At 56.2% G+C, this 18,387-nt stretch overlaps 1 protein-coding gene across 2 annotated transcripts; it reads right to left on the minus strand.

Moving 5' to 3' along the window:
- Nucleotides 1-6,847: 6,847 nt before the first annotated feature.
- Nucleotides 6,848-8,616, minus strand: LOC101968079 (lymphocyte antigen 6H). Of its 2 annotated transcripts, none has more exons than XM_078016580.1 (4): nt 8,598-8,616; nt 8,025-8,170; nt 7,735-7,860; nt 6,848-7,482 (listed from the first exon to the last, which is right to left on the minus strand). In XM_078016580.1, exons 2-4 carry the CDS (start codon nt 8,074-8,076, stop codon nt 7,205-7,207), a joined length of 456 nt encoding a protein of 151 aa, XP_077872706.1. In that variant the 5' UTR covers nt 8,077-8,170; nt 8,598-8,616; the 3' UTR covers nt 6,848-7,204. The 2 variants fall into 2 exon arrangements, with proteins under 2 accessions (XP_077872706.1, XP_005316164.3); XM_005316107.5 differs by lacking the exon at nt 8,598-8,616 and adding an exon at nt 8,400-8,531.
- Nucleotides 8,617-18,387: the final 9,771 nt, after the last annotated feature.

Genomic DNA, 18,387 nt, shown 5'->3' on the forward strand with positions numbered 1-18,387 from the left:
GGCCCGGGTTCGATCCTCAGCACCACGTACAAACGAAGATGTTGTATCCGCCGAGAACTAAGAAAAAATAAATAAATGTTAAAATTCTCTCTCTTTGTCCCCCTCTGTCTCTCACTCTCTCTTTAAAAAAAAGAAGAAGAAGAAGAAGAATCTTTCTGCTGGGCACGGTGGCACACACCTGTGATTCCAGTGAGTTGGGAGGCTGGGGCAGGAGGATGGCAAGTTTGAGGCCAGGGTTGGCAACTTAGTGAGACCCTGTCTCAAAATAAAATCATAAAAAGGGCTGGGGGTGTAGCTCAGTGGCAAAGCATCTTTGGGTTTAATCCCCAGTGACAACAGAAACCCCACAAAAGCCCCACAGCTTTCTGACTTAATGCTCCGCCCGTAGGGATGGACCCTTTTCAGGTGTCCTTTTCGAACACCTTCAAGGATGGGCCACCTTCCAGACCTGGTGGCAGTCGGCGTCCCCCTCAGGGGTGGCAGAGGAGACCGCCCTGACCCTCTTGCTCTGTGCCGAGTCACCGGCTGTCCCATCTCAGGCTGGAACTGTACGCCAGTGTCCCCACTGGCTTGGGGAGTCGGGGACGGCTCTGCCTGTGCGGCTGGGCTCCTGGGGTCTGTCACGGCCTGCCCATCGTGGGTCTCCGTCTGGGCCCACAGCTTGCAGTCCAGGCGGTGGCCATGTGCGCACAGAGCTGAGGAAGGCGCGTGGGTGGGGGCCGTCAAGGGCTCAGGCCCGATGTTCTCGCAGCCCAGACCCTTCTGCCGGCCCTGAGCTCGCTGAAGTGCAGGCCCACGTGGACAGGCCCCTGAGCTGAGGCCTGGCTTCCCTAGGGCAGGGGCCTGGCTGCAGGCGGCACACCAGCCGTGCTGTAAGGCCGTCGGTGGCACACAGGCCGCCGCAGCCACCCGGGAGCTGAGGCAGGAGGATCACCAGCTTGAGGCTGGCCTCAGAAAATTATTGAGAACTTGGCTCAAAAAAAAAAAAAAGAAGAAGGAGGAGAAGGAGAGGAACCGGTGTGTGGCTCTGTGTTGGAGTGCCCTGGTTGGTCCCCAGCACCAGGGAGGCTGCTTCTCCCTCTGAACAAAGGCGTCCCACACAGAGGTCCCAGCCTCCAGACGGATCCAGGGCAGGCAGCGCGCCTCGGGGGCCTCCCGCTCCAGGTCTTGCTGCGGGAACCTCAACAGAGTGTGTGCGGGACAGGCGCCGAGCATCCCAGGTGTCTCCTAGCCCAGGCCCTGGGCCCATCTTGTCCTGGTCTAACGCTCATCAAGACTCAAACTGTCTCCTTCCCCTGGTTTTGGGGGGCCGTTCCTGGGCTGCAGGAGACTCCATCTGACTCCATCTCCCAGCAGAGCTGTTGGCTGCCAGCCCTGAGAAGAGCTACCCCCTGCCCCACCCGCCGCCCAGACCCTTCAGACTCCTCTGCTCCTGCCGGGACCCTGTCCCCAGGTCCCCACCTCCAGGCCCCGGAGCCCCTGTGGTGGAAATCTCCCCGGTCTGGGGGCCCCTCTCCTGGAAGGCCCAGAGGCCCCGGCAGTGACTCACCGGGGAAGGGAAGTGGCCTTGGAGAGGGGTCTGGCGGAGGCCCAGCTGGGCTGAGCTCCACACTCTTCCAGAAAGCCCCTCCTGCAGCCTGGGCCAGCGGGCTCCCAGGGGGAGGTGGGAGGGCAGGGTCCTGCCAGAGCCTCTGGTTGGGGGGCTGGGGCGGCCCCTCCCACCACCCTTGCCCTGGACTGGCTCCACAGAACGTCCAGAGGCGGCTGTCGGCCATCCCTGCCCCCACCCACCCTGGGCCTTTGGCCAGACACTGGAAAGAGAGGGCAGCCTCTGGACCCCTGCTTTTCCTTCCCCTGCCAGGGCTGGCCTCCAAGCCCAGGGTGGGAGGGGAGTCAGCAGGGGAGGGCACAAAACAGCAGTTCTAGGGTGAACCCGACGGCAGGGTGGCCAGGGCTGCGCACTGCACCACCAGGTTTCAGGCTCCAGGCCCCTTCTTGCCACTGTGCACATCACACACTCACCCAATCCTCAACCAAACCCACACTCACAGTCACTCCTGTGGACACTCACACCCACTCCTCTTGCACACCACTCACTCCACTTGTATCCCAACCCCCACTACTCTTGCACACCCACACCCAATCCTCTTGTATACTCTCACCCACTCCTCGGGCATACCACACTCACTCCTCTTGCACACCACACCCAGTCCTCTTGCACACCCACATCCACTCACCAAGCACACCCACGCCCCCTCCTCATGCCCACTCTCACCCACTCCTCGGACATACCACACCCACTCCTCTTGCACACCCACACCCACTCACCAAGCACACCCACGCCCCCTCCTCATGCCCACTCTCACCCACTCCTTGTGCACACCACACCCACTCTGGGTTGGGCCCAGAGGCAAGCCAGGCCACCAGCTGCTCTGGGGACGGGGACGGGTGCTGACTAGCAGCGCTGGTCCCTGGTTGCACCGCAGGACTGGTGTGGCAGAACTGGAATCCAGGGGATGGAGTTCCTTTTGCCTCAAGTTCACCCGCATTTCTGAGGCCCCTGCTGAGTGGCGGTGGCCTGAGACCCCCTCAGGTGGGTGTGTCCTAGCACACTGTGGGAGCTGCAGGGGCAGTGGGCTGGGCTCAGGGCTTCCCGGGTGCAGAGCCCAGGAGCCCAGCATCCATCTCGCAGACAGGTGGGTGGACCCCGGAGAGCTCCTGGTCCAGCACACTGAGGCGATGCTGAATCTGGGGCTCTTGTTTTTTCTTGGTATACATCAACATTTATTAGTGACCATCCCTCTGAAATCAGCAACAATATTAAAAAAAATAATGATAGCACTACTTGGTCAAGCAGAACTAGCAACTTTCATTTAAAAAAAGTACAAATCTGTTAAAAATTTCAATCAGTAAACACATACATGATACAACATACTAGTTATGTTAGATGCTACAAACCAATGTGAATCCAATGGAACAGAAAAAACCACACATTTAATCTTTAAGAACCATTTTTTTCTCTATATATTAGCATTTTCTCAAATGCATGGGAAAAATGAGGTCAATGTACAATGTGCAAGGAACAGGGCCCCCGAAATCACATATATTTATATATATATGTTACTATGTCTATATAAAACCTTTCTAACACAGAACACAGGCGCTGGGCCCAGCCAGGGCTGGGGAAGGTGCCCACTGTCATGCCTAGGCCAGAAGTTGGTGAATAAAAGAGTAAACAATGACAAGCCCCCACCCCAGGAAATCCTGGTAACATGGCATCTATAACAAGGTCAGCAAATCACAAACATCCTAAATAATTGTTTCATAAATCTTTTTTTATGATGATTAAAAATAAATGTTGTTTCCTGCCCAGTAGCTGCTGTTGGAATCATTGCTGCAGCCAACACACAATCCGTGAGCCTGTTTCCGCCTGCCCCAGGAATGGTAAGGGTTTGGAAAACCTTTTGTTGGGGTGGGACGGGAGGGGGGTTTTGGGAAGGGTGGTTCTTTGTGTAAAACACGTAGGTTTTCAACACAGCTATAAATACAGAAACGTCACCTGGAGTTATATACAGTAAGACTTTGGGTTCTCCATGGGGGTAGGACCAGGCTGACGGGTCCCGTGGCAGGCAGGGAGCCAGGGCGCTGCGGGGAGAACCAGGGGGGCTGGAGCACCCCTGAGGCAGCAGGCGCCAAGGGCTGCCTGCTAGGATGTGCCGGCCCCATACGGGGTTCGTTCAGGGCAGCAAGCCCAGCTGAGGGTAAGAGGGGAAAGAACGGCATCAGAGAAGGAAGGTGGGGAGCTCAGCCAGACCCTGCAGGGGCTTCCTGCAGACCTCGAGGGCAGGGATCAGGCTTAATCGGGGGCTCTTAAAACGGGGGTGGGGGGTGGGGGGTGGAACCCTTACGATGTGAGCCCTGGGCAGTGCAGGGGCCCTGGAAATAACCAGGAGATGGGCAGCAGGTGCTGCCCAGCCTCCCAGATGGGGACATCCAACTCCATCTGGGTGCAGCTAGTGGAGCCCAGCGCCGGTGCCCCCTCTGGACGCTGGTCAGCACCATCTAGTCACGAACATGCTGGCGTGTGGGAGCCACAGAGGCAAAGAACCAAGCTATTGCTACGACTTCTGCGCCGGTGTGAACCGAGCTCAAAACTCCATCAGCGTGGGCATTGGCAGACTCGCTGGGGGCTGCTTAGTGGGGTTCTTCTGGGGAAGCTGGCCCAGGTCAGTGGGGGACAGGGCAGTGCCAGGCAGTCTTGGAGCGGAGGCACCCCCTGAGCAGAGCACTGTAGGATTGGGTCCCATGGAAAGGCCAAACCGGGAACTGATCATCGAGAACTCAGTGGATTTCAACATTGAAATAGAGGGACATCTCTTTATGTAGAGAAAATATTCCTGAGGATCAGATAGATATATTTAAACTTATCAACATTGGGAAGTGCCACATGAGACACTGGGTGGCATGTGAGCGTGTGCATATCTGTGCATCGTGTGCACGCATGTGTAAATCTGCACACGTGAGGTAGTAGGAGGGGCCTGGAAGCTGCATTTCTGGGTGGGGCTCAGCAGGTGCCTGTTATTCTCCCACCCTGTTGGCCAAGGGCCTGCCCCTACCTGGGGGAGAGGCCTGGTGACCTCCCTGAGGGTCTCTTCCCTCTCTCCACACCAGCTTGCTGTGGGAGGATGGAGTGTGTATGTGCTGTGGCTGCTCATGGGAAGAGGGATCCTGTGAGCTCCAGCTGTGCCTGCCACTCTACGCATGAAGCCAGGATCAGTCACCTTGGCTAGGGATACAGCTCAGTTGGTAGAGTGCTCGCCTCACACCAGGCCCTGGGGACAGTCACCTCTGCCAGGCAGGTGCAGTGACTCAGTTTATAATCCCAGAGACTTGGGAGGCTGAGACAGGAGGATGGTGAGTTCAAAGCCAGCCTCAGCAATGGTGAGGTGCTAAGCAACTCAGTGAGATTCTGTCTCTAAATAAAATACAAAATAGGACTGGGGACGTGGCTCATTGATTGAATGCCCCTGAGTTCAATCCCCAGTACCACTCTTCACCCTAAAAACATCAGTCACCTCCACACCCTCAGTGATCAAATGGGGAGAGAGACCCCTTGCAGCAAAGCAAGGTCCTGGTCTGGTCCCTGAGGTGGTGGCGTTAGGGTCTGCACAGGACTTGCACACAGGGATGGCGTGGTCTGCTCCCAGGGCCGAGGCCGATTCCTGTTTGTTTCATGGCACGGAGGAGCTCGGTGTTGATGGGTGCAGGGCTCATGGGAGCCTGGCGTTCATGGGTGCGGGACCTGCAGTGTGAAGGGAGCAGAGCTGCCGAGGCTGGGCCCACCCTGGGTGAACTCCGACCCCTCTTGGGACCACAGGCAGCACCCCGCACAGTCCCGGGCTGTGGAAATCCTAGTGCACTGTGCTGCCCGGGAGCGAGGGCAAGGAAGAGCACCTGCAGGTGTTGGGTGAAGATGAATTTCCCCCAGACACCTTCCACTTGAGACTGGCCGGCCGCCCCGGGGCCTGGGATGGGAGCGCCTACTGGGTCGGTCAGACACGAAGTTGGGAGCGGCGCCCCGTGAGAACGTCACCACATCCCATGGGAAGACGACGCCTCGGCTGTGGGACGCATGTGCAGCCTGGCCCTCACCATCTGTGGTGTCTGGAGTAAGGCGCGCCCCTCTGAGAACGGTGTGAAGGCCCCTCTGTGGTGAGGTGCGGAACAGGCTGGGCACCAGGGCAGCGCGGCAGGCGAGCTCCCTGCACATTTCTTAGGCCCCAGCCTGCCTGCGCCAACTCAGCCTCCACTGCCTGCACAGCCTCTCGGCGAGTCCCGCCGACGTGCCGACCAAGACTGCCCTCTGGCGTGGGATCCCCACGGATGGCTGCCGTCTGCCAAGGAGAGTGGGAGGGCCAGGCAGGTCCTGAGCCCCGGAGGACCGCCGTCCTGGGTCAGCAGCTGTGAGCAGGTGGTGGGTCTGGGGGTCTGCAGGTCACAGTGCCCTGGGTCAGCAGCTGCCTCCACAAGGGACCCGTGTTTTGGCCGCCCTGCACCCCTGGAGGGGCCACTTCTCACCGAGGTTTCAGGGCTCTCTTGGTAGCGGAACCCACAACGGTGGCAGGATTTTTGGAGGAATCTTTCTTTAAAGAACCCTGGCTGGACGGCAAAACCGGGCAAGAAGGCAGGGCATCGAGGCCCTGGGCCTGCTGCCTCCCTGAGACTGGAGACCCAGGAGAGCAGAGCAGGAGTCCTGCCTCCCAGAGGCAGGGCCCGTGGTGAGGAGGCTCCTTGGGAGGCAGGAGGCCTCCCTGAGGGTGCTCCTCCCAGCTCCCTGACTCCTGGTCTGGGGGGGACCAGCCACCATCCTGGGGCGCTGCAGGTCCCGTGGGGGCTCGGGATCCCGCAGAGCCCTGCAGCCAGGCCGGGTGCGGATTGCAGGGGAGGGGGCTTTCCCTGAGAATAAGCAGGTGTCCCATGGGGGGGAGCTGGGTCTTGGGGACCCTGGGAACCTCTGGGCTTCCCAGACCTGAGAGGGAAGAGCTGGGGTCACTGGGGGCTGGGAAGGAGCCAGGTGACAGAAGGAATCAGGAGGCAGCACCTGACTCTGCTAAGGGCCTCCTCACACCACCTGGGGACATGGGCAGGTGCCCCCCCTGGAGGGAGGGGGCCAACCTGGGAGGGATAGGAGCTATTATCCTATGCTTGGGGACAGAGCTGACCTGGCAGGGGCGTCATGGAACCCTCAGGAATCGGCCACTCAGGCTGGGGCTGAGGGGACCCTGGTTGGGGCCAAACCTAGAGAGACCCCTTGCCACCTGCTGAGAGACCAAGGACGTTCACGGGAGAGGCTTGCTGGACAGCATTTATTTCTCCAGGCAGGTGTCCTGTCCGAGGGCCTGGGCCTGTTGGGTGGAGGTTCACCCACAGTGTCTGCAGAAGGCAGGGGCTGCGAGCCGGGTGTGGGGGGCAGGTGGGTGCTGGGGGCAGGTGGGTGCTGGGGGCAGGTGGGCAGGAGCCAGGGCCTGAGCAGGCTTCCCTCAGGGTCTTGCCGTGCAGCTGGGCGTGTTTGCAGGGCCCGCGGTGCTGTGTGCGGGTGCAGTGTGCGTGCTGGAGGGGGGGTGACGTTTGATCCCCTGGGCGGCCAGGTGGGCTGTGACAGTGCCCTGCTTCCTGGAGGAGGGCTCCAGGGGTGTGGAGATCCTCACAGCAGGGCCCAGAGGAGGGCGGGGGCCAGGATGAGCAGAAGCCGCCCTGCCGGGGGCCCTGGGGCGCGGGCCACCGACGGCGGCCTCTCGGGGCGGGGCCTGTTGCAGCGGTCTTGGAGGCAGCAGTTCACGTCCCTCAGCTCCAGTCCTGGGGGAGTCTGCTGACCCAGCCCCTCCACCGTGATCTCAGGATGAGTCCCCCAAGTCTTCCTCTGGAAGTTCTGAGAAACGGCCTCACAGGACGGAGTGCAGCCACTGAACTCCACTGGGTGTCCTTTGGGAGAGGGAGAGAGGAGGCGCCTGGCCTGGGCGTCCTCGGCCCCCCACCCCAGCCTACCGCTGCTTCCTCTGTAGGAAGCCGCCGCCCAGGACCGTCCTCCAAGCTCTCCAGCAGATGAGGACCCCCGGGCCGGGTCTGTCCCTGAGGCCATCTGGCCTGAGGACAGAGCCCTCTGAGCCTTCCCTGGATAAGGTGGTGTCCTTCAGAGACCCCCACCCCACACCCTGGGTGGAGTCCTGGACTCACCACTGCCGTAGCCTTCGGCCGCACTCAGGATGGCCTGGAAGCAGATGAACCCCTGGGGACACTCGGTGGGCAGGCACTGGCCGCTGTCCTGGGTGCCATGGCAGGAGTAGCACTGCAGGCCCAGCGCTGCACAGGCAGGAAGGGACGGTCCCTGAGAGAACCACAGCCGACCGTGGCCTCTGCCCACCCTCTGGGGTCCTGGAGAGTGACCCCACAGAAGTGCAGACACACAGTCCCTGGAGGCAGGCCCCTTGCCCCTGGGAGAAGTGCGGGACGCCTGGGTCACTCACCATGCCTGGGGCACAGCAGGAACAGCAGTAGCGGGAGGCAGAGCACCCTCATGGCTCCGGGACTGCACAGGATGGGGTCGCTGCCCTCCCGGATCCTGGCCCTCTCTGGCTCTCGCGGTGCAAGCTGGGCCTGTGTTGGCAGGACCCTAGGAACCAAGGTTTGGCTTCAGATAGGTTTCCCTCAGCCCCAGCCTAAGTGGCCCATTCCTGAGGGTTGCATGACGTCCCTGCCAGGTCCAGCTCTGTCCCCATGTGCAGGTTAATAGCTCATCCCTCCAAGGTTGGCTCCCCGCGTCCATGGGGGCACCTGCCCATGTCCCCAGGTGGCCCCTGCCTGCAGCCCAGCTTCCCTGCAGTCCTGCCCGTCCTACTCACTGGCTGAGGTCTTCGGCAGGCGCCAGCATCTGGAAGTGCTCGCCCAGCGGCCAGGGATAAGTACTCCCACATCCCGGCTGCCCCCCCTCAGGAATGCTGGGATGCGCCCGCCCGGCTACACCCTCAGCTCCTGGGGCAGCCTTCCTGGGAGGCCAGCTGCCCTGTGGTGGGGGTCTCCTCAGCCTGGCCCCTCCTCACCCCAAAGCTTTCTCTTAAGTTTGGTGGGATGACAGGCTGGAACCCAACCTCCTCCTGAGCCAACAAGCAGAGATCCCAGGAAGCGGAGTGTCCCTTCTCCACGCCTGGCTGGGACGTGGGGACCTGTGCTCCCCCTCAGCTGCACTGACGCTCTGGGAGCTCCGCACGGCCGCAGGCTGCCTTGCCAATTGTCCTCCCTTCACGTCCCGCGGATGAGGCCGGCAGAAGGCCCTGCTCGGCCCCCTGGCTCCTGCTTCTTTCCAGCAAGGCCCTTGGCAGCCTCCCGGTGGGCAAGCCCTGGCCAGGCCTGTCCTCATGAGTTTCTGCAAGAGCACGTCCCAGAGCGGCTCTGCCATGGGTGTCCTGGGCTCTTGGGGCCACAGGCTCCTACCCCAGAGGTCTCTCTGAGGGCGGTGGCCTCTGTCTTAGGGCCAGACGGTCTACGGTGGTGTCCAAGTCCTCTGGTGGCGAAACCTTTGTCGGGTGTCCCCAGCAGATGGGGTTCTCCCCCTAGTTTCCTAAAAAAGAGTTTCTTACCACCAAGATGCCTTTGTCATTGAATGTCGTGTGGAACCATCCGCAGGCCGCGGGGCCTGGAGTGTTCTTTGATCGCCATTTCAACTGATTTCTTTTGGATCAAGCTTAGGTTTTCTTGCCAGTTTTTCTTTGGTTGCTTTTCTGCGGTTGTGTTTTTCAAGGATATTGTCCTTCTATCCAGGACACTGGAATTGTTGGCTTGGGCTGTTGGGAATATCGGGAGCTCAGTTGAGGGGGAGGGAGGGCACAGTTGGGGTTGGAGTGGTCAGTGTCGGCCACCGGGCCCTCAACGAGAGCGCGGCCCAGGTCCTAACCAAGAAGCAGCTGAGCAGAGCCTCCTGCAGGTTTATGGGACTGGGCCTCCCTGGAAAAGGCCCTCCTGGGCGGCTGGAGGCCCTGCCTCTGCTGGGAGGACCCAGGCAGTCGGTGGAGATGCCAGGTGTGGACGGAGCAGCGCTCTGGGTCCAGCGCTTTCTAAACGTCATTCTTGGCCTGCTGCGGTCTGCTCTGCCTTGGGCTTTCTCTGAAGCTGTGCCGTCTTTTGAGGTGCTTTTCTTGTGGGTGGGGACAGGTCTGTCTGGTGATGGTTCAGTGAACCCGGGAGCCTCTTCATTCTAGTTACTTGACTTCGCGTGTTGTCGATCCGGTGGGGCCGGGGCTACGTGTCCTGGGCTCCTCTAGTCTTCATGGGAGTCTGTTCTGTTACAAAGAGAGAGGTCGGACCCTCCGGCCATGCTGGGCCTCTTCATCTCCCCGTACTTCATCTTGGACCAGCAGCTGTACCTAGTGACTCCAGCAGAGGGCTCTGGTCCCCACAGCGTGGCCAAGTTCTGTCCTGGGCCCAGGCCAGAGGCCTGAACCTGGGGTCCCGACTGCTGGACTCGGTGACCAGCCTGCATCAGGAGCAAGAGAAAAACAACATGAAAAGGGAGAGAAAGCAGACTGAAGAGCAGCTGGTCCCCCTGACCACAGCCTGTGCCCCCTCACAGGAGGGCATGTGAGGTGGGGGCTGCTGTCCGGCGGGAGCAGAGCAGAGCTAGGGGTGCAGTCCCTGAGTTCTGCTGCGCCCTGCTGGCCTCAGGGACAGGGCTCCCATCCTCAGCACGAGGGCATCGCCTGTGGAAGCCCTGGCGGAGACAAGAAGGGACAGACGGTGGGACAATGCTTAGGGCTGGGAAAAGCAATGTGTGGCTTCTCCAAAATTCCCGGTTTTATGGGATCCTGTTAAAAGAGGAGCCTGGACAAAATTTGGTCAAGAAGAGGGTCCTTGTCAGATGTGGCTTGAAGAAACAGGAGTCTGTGGGCAGGCCCCGGGTCTCAGCCCCCCTGTGACCTCAGGGTGCACAGCAGGAGAGCTCTGAGCAGGCAGGCAAGGGCACCCAGCCCCCAGCAGCACCTGGGCCTGCCCTGCAGAGCTTCTGTGGAGAGTTCCTTAGAGGAATACGCCCATAAGCCCTCTCTGTCTCTCCCAGGAGACCTTGCAGGGGGTCTTGTGGGCTGGGGGGCCTCTGAGATTTAAGGTTCCAGACTGTAGAAGGTAGGTCACACTGGGGCCTGGCTCTGGGACGGAAGGCACCAGCCCACCGACGGGTCCTCTGTGGCTACCAGCACCTACCTGTGCTGAGGGGCCTCCTCACAACAGCTCCCTGCAGCGGACCCAACATGCAGGGTCCCACAGAGGGTCCTGGGTGGGCTCCTGGAGGAGGCTGTGGAGGGAAGGAGCCCCGACTTGGGTTCCCTAGGAAAACAGGAAACGCTAACTTGGCAGAGCCAGGCAGAGTCCCCAGAAGTGGGTATGGGGGTGCTGCTGGGAGCCTCCAGAGGGGCACCTGACGCCAGAGTGTGTCTGGAGGTGCGCGTTAGGACGGAGAGGACGCTGAGGCTCCAGAGCCCAGCTGGTGGTGCACGTTAGGACGGAGAGGACGCTGAGGCTCCAGAGCCCAGCTGGTGGTGTGCATTAGGATGGAGAGGACCCTGAGGCTCCAGAGCCCAGCTGGTGGTGCACATTACAATGGAGAGGACCCTGAGGGTCCAGAGCCCAGCTGGTGGTGTGCATTAGGACGGAGAGGACCCTGAGGGTCCAGAGCCCAGCTGGTGGTGTGCATTAGGATGGAGAGGACCCTGAGGCTCCAGAGCCCAGCTGGTGGTGTGCATTAGGATGGAGAGGACCCTGAGGGTCCAGAGCCCAGCTGGTGGTGTGCATTAGGATGGAGAGGACCCTGAGGGTCCAGAGCCCAGCTGGTGGTGTGCATTAGGATGGAGAGGACCCTGAGGCTCCAGAGCCCAGCTGGTGGTGTGCATTAGGATGGAGAGGACCCTGAGGGTCCAGAGCCCAGCTGGTGGTGCACATTACAATGGAGAGGACCCTGAGGGTCCAGAGCCCAGCTGGTGGTGCACATTACAATAGAGAGGACCCTGAGGGTCCAGAGTCCAGCTGGTGGTGCACATTACAATGGAGAGGACCCTGAGGCTCCAGAGCCCAGCTGGTGGTGTGCATTAGGATGGAGAGGACCCTGAGGCTCCAGAGCCCAGCTGGTGGTGTGCATTAGGATGGAGAGGACCCTGAGGGTCCAGAGCCCAGCTGGTGGTGTGCATTAGGATGGAGAGGACCCTGAGGCTCCAGAGCCCAGCTGGTGGTGTGCATTAGGATGGAGAGGACCCTGAGGCTCCAGAGCCCAGCTGGTGGTGCACATTACAATGGAGAGGACCCTGAGGGTCCAGAGCCCAGCTGGTGGTGTGCATTAGGACGGAGAGGACCCTGAGGGTCCAGAGCCCAGCTGGTGGTGTGCATTAGGATGGAGAGGACGCTGAGGCTCCAGAGCCCAGCTGGTGGTGTGCATTAGGATGGAGAGGACCCTGAGGCTCCAGAGCCCAGCTGGTGGTGTGCATTAGGATGGAGAGGACCCTGAGGGTCCAGAGCCCAGCTGGTGGTGTGCATTAGGATGGAGAGGACCCTGAGGGTCCAGAGCCCAGCTGGTGGTGTGCATTAGGATGGAGAGGACCCTGAGGCTCCAGAGCCCAGCTGGTGGTGTGCATTAGGATGGAGAGGACCCTGAGGGTCCAGAGCCCAGCTGGTGGTGCACATTACAATGGAGAGGACGCTGAGGCTCCAGAGCCCAGCTGGTGGTGCACATTACAATGGAGAGGACCCTGAGGGTCCAGAGCCCAGCTGGTGGTGCACATTACAATGGAGAGGACCCTGAGGCTCCAGAGCCCAGCTGGTGGTGCACATTACAATGGAGAGGACCCTGAGGGTCCAGAGCCCAGCTGGTGGTGCACATTACAATAGAGAGGACCCTGAGGGTCCAGAGTCCAGCTGGTGGTGCACATTACAATGGAGAGGACCCTGAGGCTCCAGAGCCCAGCTGGTGGTGTGCATTAGGATGGAGAGGACCCTGAGGCTCCAGAGCCCAGCTGGTGGTGTGCATTAGGATGGAGAGGACCCTGAGGCTCCAGAGCCCAGCTGGTGGTGCACATTACGATGGAGAGGACGCTGAGGCTCCAGAGCCCAGCTGGTGGTGCACATTACAATGGAGAGGACCCTGAGGGTCCAGAGCCCAGCTGGTGGTGCACATTACAATGGAGAGGACCCTGAGGCTCCAGAGCCCAGCTGGTGGTGCACATTACAATGGAGAGGACCCTGAGGGTCCAGAGCCCAGCTGGTGGTGCACATTACAATGGAGAGGACCCTGAGGGTCCAGAGCCCAGCTGGTGGTGTGCATTAGGATGGAGAGGACGCTGAGGGTCCAGAGCCCAGCTGGTGGTGTGCATTAGGATGGAGAGGACCCTGAGGGTCCAGAGCCCAGCTGGTGGTGCACATTACAATGGAGAGGACCCTGAGGGTCCAGAGCCCAGCTGGTGGTGCGCGTTAGGACGGAGAGGACGCTGAGGGTCCAGAGCTCAGAAGGAAAGCATTTCTCCTCTGTCAAGTTCCCCGGCCACACAGGGCCCACCATGGGAGATGCAGTGGGAGCCCTCGTCACAGGACCTCCACTGGACATGCTGGGCCTCCTTCCTTCTGATTTTTAATGCCTTTGTTGCTTCAGGCGTTAACATTTGGGGTGAATTTGGATCTGATGGAACTTTTAGGATATGAAATAAAGGTCCCAACTCTCCTGTTGGTATGCCTAGACAAGGCCTTATCCAATTTACGTCTCCTAATAACTTTTGAAAGTCGTTAAGTGATTTGAGTTGATCTACTCGTATTTGAATTTTTGGTGGATGGACCATGGTTGAGGATAATAGAACTCCTAAATAATTAATTGAAAAATTTAATTGTACTTTATTGCAATCTCTAGAGTATAATTTTTTAATAAGTTTGTAAGTGTGGCATAACACTCCAGCAATGTGTTTTTATCTTTGGGTGCTAATAACACATCATCCATATAGGGAAATACTTGTAGTTCAGGATTTTGATTTCTAAGTGGCTGGATTGCTTTGTTAACATAGATTTGACACATAGTTGGACTGTTAGCCATCCCTTGAGGGAGTACTTTCCATTCATATCTCTGATCGGGACCTTCATGATTCAGTGCAGGGATAGTAAATGCAAAACGTGGACTATCCTCAGGATGAATTGGAATTGAAAAAATAAACAATCTTTAATATCTATAGCTAAAACATACCAGATTTTTGGCAAAGCAGACAATTGAGGAATCCCCAATTGAGCAGGTCCCATAATAACCATCTCATTATTAATGGCTCTTAAATCTTGCAGTAATCTTCATTTACCAGATTTCTTTTTAATGACAAAAATGGGAGTATTATCGGGAGATACAGAAGGCTGTATATGTGCCTCCGCTAATTGTTGTTTGACCAGGTCATGGGCTGCTTGTACACTTTTATTTAGTCAAGGGCCACTGAGGAACCCATACTGGTCTTTCTGATTTCCAAGTAATTTTTATTGTCTCAGTGACCCCTCCTGAAAACCCAATCCCTGTCTATCTATTTCTTGATCTATTTGTATTGGCGCCACTATATTTTGTCCTTTTTCTCCTAATCTTTTTCCTTTCCTAAAACCTTGTCTAGCCATAATAGTGGGCGCATTTGGATTGATGTTATTTGTTAATGTCAAACCTAATTGATCTCAGACATCTCGTCCCCATAAATTTATGGGAAGATGATCCAATACATATGGTTGTATAGTTCCTTCACATCCTTCAGGATCCTTCCAATCTAATACCATTGCACTTCTATGGGGATTAGTCGCCACTCCTAGGCCTCAAAGCATTTGAGTGGCTTGTTGTAATGGCCAATGTTTTGGCCATTCTTGACGAGAGATGATGCTAAGGTCTGCACCTGTATCCAGTAGCCCATTAAATTCATGACCTTGAATATTTAGTTTTAGCATTGGGCAAGAGTCTAAATTTAAAGACAGCATAGCCCAATTTACACCTGTGGAGCCCAATCCCCTGGAACCTCTTTCTACAGTACAACTGAAAAAATTTATCATGCAGGCTGGGTATTTCTAATAACTGTGTTATTCTATCTCCTGGTGAAATTACTGATGTATCTCTTGGAGAACTGGCTATAATTTTTATTTCACCCTCATAATCGGGATCAATTACCCAGGACTTATCATAAGTCCTTTTAGAGTAGAAGAGCTGCGTCCCAATAATAAGCCTACTGTTCCTTGGGGAAGAGGTCCTTTTACCCCTGTGGGAATGATTTGAACTCCCATCTCTGGAGTTAGTACTGCTCTGGCAGAGGCGCAGATATCCAACCCTGTGCTCCCTCTGGTTTGTCTGATGACAGATTTAATGGACAATGTGTCCTGGGCACTACCCTGATGGTGTTGCTGGGTTTCTCCAGTGCCCCGTATATTTGTGGTCTTGGGCCCTGGAGCATTGGGCTCCCCTGTCCATTTTTTGGCAATGGAGCCTGATGCCTTTCTCCACGATATCGTGGGTAAATACCTGGTCCTTGTCTGTTTTTGATAATGGAGTACCCTCTATGGTGGTTTGAGAACGGCATTCATTAGCCCAATGTCTCCCTCTATGGCATCGTGGGCAAATACCCGGTATTCTACTCCTTTGATACCTAGTTTTGTTAAACCCTCCTCCTATGGGTAACTCCTTTTAAAATGTCCTGTTTGCTCACAATTGTAGCATGTTTTTGGTCTGGGACATTTTAAAAGAGTTGCCCATAGGAGGAGGGTCTTACAAAAACTAGGTATCAAAGGAGTAGAATACCGGGTATTTGCCCAATCTTCATGTTTCCATGGTCTAATGTCTTATCTGCACCAACGATTTGCTTACTCATAATCCAGTTGTTTTATTAATGGCATTGCTTGTTCTGTATCCCCAAAAACTCTGGTAGCTGTTTGAATAAGCCTATCTACAAATTTAGCATAAGGTTCATTAGCTCCCTGTATTACCTTAGATAATTGACCTTGTAAATCTCCATTTCCTTGTAAAGTCTTCCATGCCCTAACTGCATCTGCAGCAATTTGTGAATATATGGCAGGATCATATCTAACTTGTTGCTGCCGATCCTCATAAGGTCCCTTTCCTAACAACATATCTAGATTTCTTTGAGGGTAACCGGCTGCTGCATTTCGCCTAGCCGTCTCCGTGCAAAATTTCTCATTGGCAACCTTCCATAACAAATATTGCCCTCCATTTAGCACAGCTTTACACATACTAGCCCAATCTGCTGGCGTCATGTCCAAGTTAGTAACAGATTCGACCATGCTTGCAGTGAAGGGAGCTTGGGGACCATAGGTTGTTACAGCCTCCTTTAACTGCTTCGCTGTTTTGAAATCTAAAGCACGGTGAATTCGCTGCCCTCCTGCCTGCTCAAGTACAGGGCATGCTCATCTTTGAGGTCCTGTCTCAGGATCCCATCTATAACCCATAGGTGGCGCTGTTGGTTGGACACTTTCGCCCTCTGGTGATAGAAAGGTGTTAGTAGCAGCCTCCTGTTGTAACTTTTCCCCTGATGGTTCTTCCTCCTTTACATTTTCTTCCTCTGGCTGACTAGCTCGAGAGACCTTTTCTTTTACTTGATCTTCTACTATAGTCTGAACTGAAGGCTTTGGACTAGGCAGACAAATCGTACCAACGTCCATAACGGTAATGTGCCAACCGGCAGAGTTCCTGGGTTTTTCTTTTCCTTTTCCCTTAAATCTTCACCATGACGGTCCCACTGTGATCTATCTAACAACTCCTCCTTAAGAAGCCATGGGATACGTTTTTGTACTGTATCAACATGTGCCCCGACTGTTTTTGGTTTTACTGGGGTGCCTCCTTCCTCTAAGAATTTACTTAATATTCTTTCAGTTTGTTTTTTGCTAATTTCTGACCCCATATTTCTGCTACAAGAATAATGCAACTCAACAAGATAACTCAAAACAATACCGTGCTGCAGTCTGGCTGGGCACAAACCCAGAGCCACTGAAGCAGGAACAAACTTTGTTTTTGAACTGCACCAAAACACTTCACACATGCTCCCAGGGAATTCTCCCAAATGCCACGCGGCTTGTCCAGGAACCAGCCACCGGAAATATCTCCTCCGGAAAATCCCTCCTCCTGCACTTTCCCAACCAATGGGAACTCTCCGGGAATCCCCACGAGAACTCCAAAGTAGCAGAAGAACTGCAAAGTAGCGGCAGAGGCGGATAGTAATGCCTCGCCTGTCAATCAATACTATTGGCAAAATGCCAGGGGTCATTCTGACTCAGCTGTGGCTCTCATCAAAACGGTAGCAAAACGGAACAAAAAATCGTTGTATCAATTTTCCTATTTTCTTGACATGTACATTTGTGGTCTATTTCTATCTCTTCCTCAGGGGCGAACAACTTCAAACCTTGAGCCAACCATTTTTCCCAGTCTGCCTGAGAAAGTTCTAGGGATAGGCAGCTTGAAACAAAAACAAAACAAATCAAAACAAGAACACACTGTTTTTTGAAATGGTCACCCATTCTCTTGCCTTCCCTCAGGGGTGAGCAATTTCACTTACTCTCGAAGCTTCAGGCGTTCCCCCACAGGCCACCAAATGCCGCAGTCTGGCTGGGCACAAATCACGAGCCACTCAAGCAGGAACAAACTTTATTTCCGAACTCATGGGAACGTCACCCACGTGGCTCCTCCAGGAACACACCACACACCGACCAGAACTCCCCCCCAACTCTCCCGGAACACCACCCGGCTGCATGCGCACTCACTGTCAGAACCGTGAGAACTCAAGGGGAACTCCAAAGTAGCAGGCGCCCGAGGCGGACAGTAAAGGTCTAATATACAAGTGAATACACAGCCTGTTTCAACCCAGCGTCATCCAGTCACAGCAATTATAGACAGCTTAACTTAATACCATCATCTTAGTGGCTCGCCTCTCAACCATTACTTCTGGCAAAATGCCAGGGGCCACTGCGACTCGGCTGTGGCTTTCAGCACTTGGGGACATTAGCATTTACTTTCCTCAAGTGCTGCTCTGGTTTCCTGGACTCCATTCTTGATTCTGCTCTCCAGTTTCTTTATCTTACTCCGTATTAGACCCGATTTACCCGGCTACACTCACTCCCGATCTGTGAATGTGGCTTCAGTGACAAGGACAGCCCTCTGTGGGCCGCGCTCTGTGGAAGACTCTCGTGGGTGAGTTCTGAGTCTCCTCTGAAGCGCCTCTCAGGTTCTGCAGTCTCCTGAGTCTCTGGAGGACAGTGGGGCCTGGGTAGCTTTTGTCTTGGCTGGGAATGTGGCTGCAGACTGTGCTCCTGACCAGGGCTGAGATGGTGGGTCCAGTCCCTGGTTGACAGGAGCAGAATCACGGGGTTGGTGACTAGGGAAAGGATCTGACCGCGGGGTTTGAGGAATGACATCACCTGAGGCGCAGATGTCCCCTGCAGGGAGAAGTGGTTGTAGGGAAAGGTGCAAAGGCAGCGTGGGCTCTTTGGAAAATCCAGACAGCAGATGTCCCCTGCCTCCGTGACGATGGAGAGGAGGGAGGATCTTGTCCAGCCTGGCCAGGGGTGGAGTGGTGGCATCTTCCAAGAGGCCAGGCTCGGCTGCTTCCACTGGGCTCCACCCCTGTGCATGCAGACCACAGAGATGCCCACGTGGCTTGGGGCGAAGGTCTCCATGGCCTCCGTGCAGGTCACGGCTCCCTCCTGCTCTGACCTCCTCCATCTTCCCCAAGGCTTCCCCAGCAAATTGTGCTGTTTTTGTAACACAGTAAAGAAAAAAAATTATCTGCAGAGAGAATGCTTTCCAAAGACCCTGAGTGTGTTAGCAGCCAGGTCACTGGTCACTGATCACCT

The sequence above is a fragment of the Ictidomys tridecemlineatus genome, chromosome 7 (assembly GCF_052094955.1).
Source record: "Ictidomys tridecemlineatus isolate mIctTri1 chromosome 7, mIctTri1.hap1, whole genome shotgun sequence".
Classification (NCBI taxonomy): domain Eukaryota; kingdom Metazoa; phylum Chordata; class Mammalia; order Rodentia; family Sciuridae; genus Ictidomys; species Ictidomys tridecemlineatus.

Coding starts and splice junctions, on each gene's coding strand:
- LOC101968079 (XM_005316107.5), bottom strand. CDS start 8,428: ATGCTGGCGCCTGCCGAAGACCTCAGCCA. Junction 7,861..8,024: donor CCTGCTGTGCCCCAGGCATG/GTGAGTGACCCA, acceptor CTGCCTGTGCAG/CGCTGGGCCTGCAGTGCTAC. Junction 7,483..7,734: donor GGCCGAAGGCTACGGCAGTG/GTGAGTCCAGGA, acceptor CCTCTCCCAAAG/GACACCCAGTGGAGTTCAGT.